Source organism: Montipora capricornis, chromosome 12 (assembly GCF_036669925.1).
Source record: "Montipora capricornis isolate CH-2021 chromosome 12, ASM3666992v2, whole genome shotgun sequence".
Classification (NCBI taxonomy): Eukaryota; Metazoa; Cnidaria; class Anthozoa; order Scleractinia; family Acroporidae; genus Montipora; species Montipora capricornis.
The window spans coordinates 36,619,938-36,627,437 of NC_090894.1; the positions used below are offsets into that span (position 1 = coordinate 36,619,938).

Genomic DNA, 7,500 nt, shown 5'->3' on the forward strand with positions numbered 1-7,500 from the left:
GAGGTTTCACCTAGATTTTTTCCGGTTGATTTACGCCACGGTTAAGAGAGGACGTGGTATGCTTTTATTTGGAGCAAATGCTATCAAAGAAATCTGCATATTCTTGCGGATCAATCGCATCAATAATTAGTATGCGTATTTGCAGTATTTACAATCTGCGATGTTTAGCACATTCGCTTATAATTAAGTCACTTTTAATAAAATTGTTTATTGTTTTACTTTTTCCAGCAAATGACAAGATTCTAAAAATTGTTCAAGATCTCTTTAATACATTTGTTATAAAGATCAGGAGGAAATTCTATCAAGTAAATAATTTACACGTGTTTGGGAAATCTCGTCCTAATGGTGACCCCACTCGTCAAGCAGCCAGCTTAGAAAGGCATTTCAATCTCATCGACCGAAAGATGGAAGAAAACGATTAACTTTACAAGTAATTGTCAGCCGTTTGGGCTACGCGGTTCTCCCTTTGTTACAAACTTGTTAAGCAGTTTGCTTGCATGACGGAAGCATGCAGCTTAGTTTATTTGCATTTTAACTCGCCAAATTGGCAGAGGCTTGAACACGTCTATCGTGTGGTCGTTGAAGCATTAATATTATTTAAGTTAATCTTATAATTCAGAGGAATGAATATTTCTGAATTTCAAGCTCAACTGCTCAATATTTTGAATCAGAAATGATCGTAATTAATGCGTGAAAAGGGGTTGCTTAACAAACTTCGGGAATACAGTTACGATTCTTCCCTGGTATAATAATTGAGACATTGATAAGGTTTAGTTCAAAGTTGGAGCTTTTCAACAACTATCCAGTAAACATTTCTATTTGGACTGGATGCAAAATTTGAAGCACGTTTGATTCTAGATATATCTCCTGTCCGACTGCACTGGCAGCAACTTGAGCTACGCATAATCCACACAGTTTTTCTCTTAAAGAAATTATGTCCTTTTTACACCTTTGGGAGAACCGTTCATCATGATAGCGAAAAACTATTAACTTTATTAAATATAAAGATGTAAGAATTAGGCGCGATGGTTATCAACATTCTCTGTTCTCAGCTGTCAGCTGTGGCTCTAGTAAACACTGTTGGCAAAGACGAGGTATCACAGCGTGCAAATGCACTAATAGTTTCGAGCGGTACTGTACACCTTCTGCTTTCTGTTCTTCATTAATCGCATTGTATGCCTCTTCCATGCCCATGCTTTTGAGCTTCTGCTTCAAATTCTCTAGTCAACACAAACTGCCTTGTTCATTTGAGGGAAGAGGGGGATGATTTCCCTTCCATGGCAATGACACCTCATACCACCCTTCTTCACTCTGTGTCAACTGCTCCCTAAATTCTCTGTACACTTCACCTTGGTCATGCTGTGGCTTATCAGCAAGTCCTAAGACATCTAGTCTGCACAGTTCCTCATAATCAATCTGACTGGTCTGAGTAAGAAGCATATGTGTTGTATATCTATTTCTTCTCCTGGGAAGAGAATGATCCATCCCAACTTCGTACGTTCAGCTACAAGTTCCTCTTGCTTGCTAACCCTGGGTCGATTTTCAGTTTTTATGCTTGCATACACCCCAGCTCCAAGTATAACATGAACAGAAAGCAATGTTTTCATGTCTGCATCATCCATCTCCAAGCCCTTCAAGTGGGGGGAAGTTTTCATCAGGTGATCATATTTCGGGTTTTCGACGCCGAGGAGCTCTCCCCTGTTTACTTTGGTGAGATTGACATCTAAAGTGAAATCACCAGATCTTGTAGAAACAGTGGTTTTGTAAATCTCCATTCTCGCTGTTGAAGAGGCCATCAGCATCTGGGTGTCTGGAAAACCCGAATAGCGAATAGCACCTTCATCCTTGATTTGGGGGAGAGGGGGCATTTCTGTTCCATTTTATTCTGTCCAAGATTGTCCATGAGCCCCTGCTTGGCGTTACCAGTAGTATATGGGGTAATCACGACACGAAATCTGCTCTCGTTGGCTCAAAAGTTACATCATCCGAATACCTGAGAGTTGACTGTAATTATTTTCATAAGCTATATTTACGTTTAAAGCAGGAGGCCTATAAAATGAGAACATAAATTGCAAACAAAAAAGAGAATAAGACTATTGGGGAAAAAAAAGAAAAACAAAAAGAAAGAAATCGGATGTAAGGAGGACTCCAACCTTCCACCACAGATTACCTACCCCATCCAACTATCCAACCTACATGTACCCACATTCTACGCTTTAGACTTTGCATCCGTGCGCCAACCATACCGAATATGCAAACTTGTTGAATTTTTAAGAACTGCATTTGCGCTCCCTTAAATTTGTTGCCGATATTTACCTGATCTATCTTCTGATTTTTCCATGCTGAAAAACAGAGCATGATTTACGTTCACAAAAGTGTTGATGGGCACGATTTGCGGGCTATCAGCAACGAATTTTGTCGATTTTTCACGATTTTGTCGTCGGGCCAGAAAGGTGACAGAACAGATTGACACTTTTTTCCATTGCTTGTTAACCGTGCTTAACCGTCTCGTGAATCGTGCCTCAAACGTTTTAATGTCATGTAAAACCATTCAAGTGCTCTACACAGCTTTAAAAGCGCTACTTTAATGCTTGAGTCTTTTGCCATTGCTTCGTTTAATCTCGGCGATGCGACCCTACATAGACCCTATAGTTTTATCGATTAACTTTCCAGAAATGCTTTCAGAGTAAGATCAGTAGTGGGCTTGAGAACTCTAACTCTTACTTTTGTTTCCTCTGGTATTCTTTTTCTCGATTGCATTTTTTTCGTCAATTCTACGTAGAGTTATACCCTTATTCCTGATCGTACTGGCAAATTTTCATTTAGGTTTGGCTTTTTTATACGCTCCGCTTTTCTTAAAATATCTTCCATGTAGTATCTCAACATAGCAACACTAGCGACGAGCGTGACTGCGTCAGAGGCCAGTGGTTTCAGATGATTAATGTGTTGACATATGACCTTTTAATTGACCAAGTCTTGAATTTGTGACGTCGTAGCCTCCACAGACAATCTTGGACAAATTAAATGGAACATTGAGACCACCCCTCCCCCCAAAATCAGTGATGGGAAAATGGCGCGTTTTGGCCTTCACGCACCTTTATCCTTGATTTGGGGGAGAGGGGGCATTTCTGTTCCATTTTATTCTGTCCAAGATTGTAGCAATTTTGCAGAGGCATAACAACTGGATGATCCAGAATCTAACAACGCACCACATTGAATACCATCCACAGTCACCACCACCACAGGATAAATAACTTCGTCATCACAAAGAGAAGACATTGCACTTTCTCACCCAGGCTGTTGATGAGGACATATTGAAGTGTGGTGTTTCCTTGAACAGAGAGTACATCTCAGTTTACTGGTACATTCAGCTGCCCTGTGTTTTGACCCAGTACAGTTAAAGCAAAGCCTTTTTCCTGCAAGAAACCTCTTTCTCCCATCCAAAGTAGTCACACGTGAACAGTCCGCACTCTTGTGGGAACCATTTTCGCAGTAAATGCAAAAACGTGGCTTGGCTTCCTGTTGTCTCATGTTGTAAACATGCGATGGCAAGCGATCACGTTTTTGCGGTGGCGCTTCTGTAGAATCCAAAGGATTTCGTGAGGCCATGACTTCAAGGCATCACACAATTTTCAAAAATCCCAGCTTTGGCAGTTGTCATCGTGTCAAACTAAATCTCCTCGAATTCCGCGCACCGGTGGCTCAGTTGGTTGAGCATCCAATCAAGGTTAGTGTCATTAAACTTCGTAATCGTAATATTGGGTAATTTAGCAGAAGCACCTTGTTGTTTACTATTCTCCTTTCCTCCGTTACTCTGGTTTTTGGTGGCGCTTGTCGCTTGAAAGTTTTCAAGTTCCTTGGTGTACTGGAGTTTTTGTTCAAACAGCTCCTTTTCGAAGTCCAGTTGATCCTTCCTTGTCTTGTCTAGTTGTTCCTGATCAATTTCTGCCAAACACCTAATTCTGTCCATATTGTTGTCAACAGCCACTATTTGCTCTTCCGGTTCCCAGCTTCCATCTTTAAACTTCACAAGTTCACACTGATTTCACGATTTCCTCTTGCTCAAGGATTGTCACAAAGTCCTGTCGGTGGTGCCACTTACGTCAGGAATGCCTCCTGTTTATCGAATGTTGCCCGCCTAAATCACAGGTCATACACAAAATAAATTTTTACAGATCTTTTTGAAAGCCGCTCCTGCCCTCGTCACAACAAAACACAGACAAAATCACTGACCGCATGCAACTTAAATGTCAATCAAAAGCACTTGGATCCAGTTTCCGACAACCCATGCTGTAGCTTGACCAAACTGCCTACATGTACGTGTGAACTCCTAAATTTCACAAGTTGCAGGTTGCTAAAACAAGCATTTATAGCTAAAAATGTAAACGCTTACTCATTAAGCCTTAAAATAATAATTATTACCGGTAATGTACCATGGCAATTTCAGCAGGCCAACATCAAGCCAACATTGCATGCTAAAATGGAAAGGGTAGATTATAGTCTAAACAAGCTCAAAGGTGTTATTATTGATTCCCAAACTACCAGAGAGCAGCTACCACTGGCCCCTTGTGAGGTTTTGGAACAATGTTGGCTATGGCAGGTACAAAACACAGGTCTTAGGTCACAGGTCTTGTTCACAGGTGTCTGTTTTACCAATGAATACAGAAACAAACCAAAGCATTCTTTAACGCTAACCTTAGGCCTAATTAGACCTAAACAAGAGTTTTTAGGCCTAAGGTTAGCTTTTATTAAGGAACGTTCAGGTGTTTGGTACCTGCCTTCTTGTCTAGCTTCACTGCTGATAACTCAGCTCCCCGACAGAGTGCAAGGTGAATGGTGAAGCCTTGCCAATCAGTAAATATTACAGTCACATGAACCTACATGGTATCAAGCTCTTTAGATGGTCCTTCCTGAGTTACTCTGGATCCTTGTAAAAGCTTCTCAATCTTCTCCAGTGACTTTGTGATATTAAGTAAATGCTGCATACACACCTTGAATAAATAACCAATAAAAAAATTAGAACTTAATATTATCAAACATTTTAGTGTAACTATCCTGCTTGCAAATACTGAGTGCTCATTGGATTTGGTTAGTTCCTGCTTTGAGAATCATCAATTTGAAACTTTCATACACTAGATTGCATCAAGCTAATTCATTTTTATTGACAAGCTCTTAGTACTTCCCCATTAAAGATAGCCAGCGTAGCAAGCGTTCCTGCTTGACAGAAGAGCTTCAAAACTACATATATTTTCCGCAAACTGGCCGCGCGAAAGTTGGGGCAAGAGACTGATGCTCTTTCCCCAACTTTTCCGTGGCCAGTTTGTGGAAAATGCTCTTTTGTCAAACAGGAACGCTTGCTGCGCAGGCTACATTAAAGAACAATAAAGTCATGCATTTATGTTTTGAATATCAAACATACCTTTTTCTTTCTCAAAAGGGCTCTTTCATCCAGTTTGGTTTCAATTGCATGGATTGTCCCATCAAGATCTGATTTTATCAGCTACAATGTAAAGACAAGACAATTCTTTTATTTGTAAAAGGCATAGATACAATCTACTGCATTAACAATGCATAACAATGACAGGCACTGCGTAAGTCAAAATGTCCAGCTAGTGTTTTCAACATTATAACAGATAAAAAAAATACTTTTCCCATAAACACAAGTTACATCTCTTGCTTATATTAGAATATGATCGGGCCTGTTTTACCTTCCGCAAATTGATGTAGTACGAAATACTCTTATCCTTTAGACTCCAAATATATTTACTTAATTCAGTTGCATGCTTATACCACTCATTCTTAAAGGAGCAGACATGGTTTCTGGATCTTACAGTCACTTAAAGGTTACCGTAAGTTAAGATACATGATATGTAACTTGTGTTTATGGGAAAAGTATTTTATTATCTGTAAACCCGAAATGTCATCACTGAACAACAGAAGCGAACTGATATCTAATTCTAGAGGACCATTCCACGTTACGGACATTACATCCGGAGAGCAAAATTTTGGAAATGAAACTATTTTTTACGAACTTATCTTTTGTAGTTTTTATTTAAAATTTGTACAAATATCCCTTACATGGTACTTAACTAGCAGCAGAAAAGAAACTTTGATTTCATTTACAAATGCTGCCAATATGCTCGTCTTAAACAGCGTTACGGACATTACAAAAAAATCAACCTACGATTTTTTATGTTCACTAGATACTACTATTCCTGTGAATTGACATGCCAGACAAAATTTCCTTAATAGTGAAATGAACAAAGGTGCTTCATAGTTTTTTAAAATAATGAAGTATCCCTTATTCTGTCCTTACATTTTGAGCTGGAGGTAAAAAGCTGCCGTTACGGACATTACATGTTTTTTGTTACGGACATTACACTGTGAATTGTGTTTTACACAGATAAAGTTTAGGGCAAATTTAGATTTTTTCTAGTATAAACTTCTGTTAAATAACAATGTCAAAACTGTTAAATTGATCTAAATCAGGTTTAATTTTATGCTATTTCTCTCTTTTATTTGTACTGGTCACCAAAACTTAAGCCCTACACTTCTGTGTGCAAACATAACAGTGGTCTGACTGGCCTATGAAAAATGATTTGGATATTGTTTTCAATAGAAGAGTGTTCTATGGCCCAATAGAGCTGCTTGGCACTGGACCATTCCATATTCCAAGCCTTGCTGAAATCACCAAATTGTTTAAACATCTAAGGGAACAGCCACATGTTTCTAAGTAAAACAAACAGTGATTACGAGCAGTCAAATCCCAAGGTTGAAAAGTGAGAGGTACCAACTGTGTGAACTGAAATGACTTTTTGCAAGCCATGTGTACTTGTTGAAAAATGTCCACGATTTTTAAATTCAAAGTGGTGATTAATTAGAAATTTAAATCACATTTAGATACATGTAGAGTACACAGTGTTACTGCAGTTAAAACAACTGAGCTGGCTTTGTTACTATTGCTCTAACGTTTTGTTATTGTAAGCATTTAGAGGAAACTCTATATTATTCTCTATCCTCTATATTTTCTTTTCTATGAGATTGTATTTGCAGGCAAGTTCCTTATACTTAACATTTTTGCCTAAGAATTAAACTAAATATTTGACTATTTACAGTTTAATAATGATATTACATTTGTACAGATTTATTTGTTCCTCCAATCCCCCTTTGCGAGAAACAAGGTTGGAAATTAGTTACCTCCATTTCATTGTGTCCCCTTCACACAACTGCAACTTCATTCTGAATGCAAAGCTACTCTACTTGCTTTGATTTCAGGCAGGATATTATAATTACATTCATAATGTAATGTCCGTAACGTAATGTCCGTAACGTAATGTCCGTAACTTGTTGCATTTTCTCCAGTGATTCACATTGTTGTTGCAAATTCTCAATGCCGTAGTTTGGGCCCCTTCAAGCTAAAAAAGGATCCCAGCTCATGAAAAGATCTGGATTTTAATTGCGGAGAAAAAAGAAAAAAGGTCTGTTTTTGTTACGGACATT

At 38.6% G+C, this 7,500-nt stretch overlaps 1 protein-coding gene across 1 annotated transcript in view; it reads right to left on the reverse strand.

Annotated features, from left to right (window-relative positions):
* LOC138026139 (conserved oligomeric Golgi complex subunit 2-like) overlaps positions 1-7,500 on the reverse strand; it is a 45,363-nt gene that overhangs the window by 26,044 nt on the left and 11,819 nt on the right. The window contains exons 3-4 of the mRNA XM_068873347.1: positions 5,420-5,500; positions 4,882-4,991 (exon numbers count right to left, since the gene is read on the reverse strand). Coding sequence (XP_068729448.1) covers positions 4,882-4,991; positions 5,420-5,500 — 191 coding nt within the window. The remainder of the gene's footprint in view (positions 1-4,881; positions 4,992-5,419; positions 5,501-7,500) is intronic.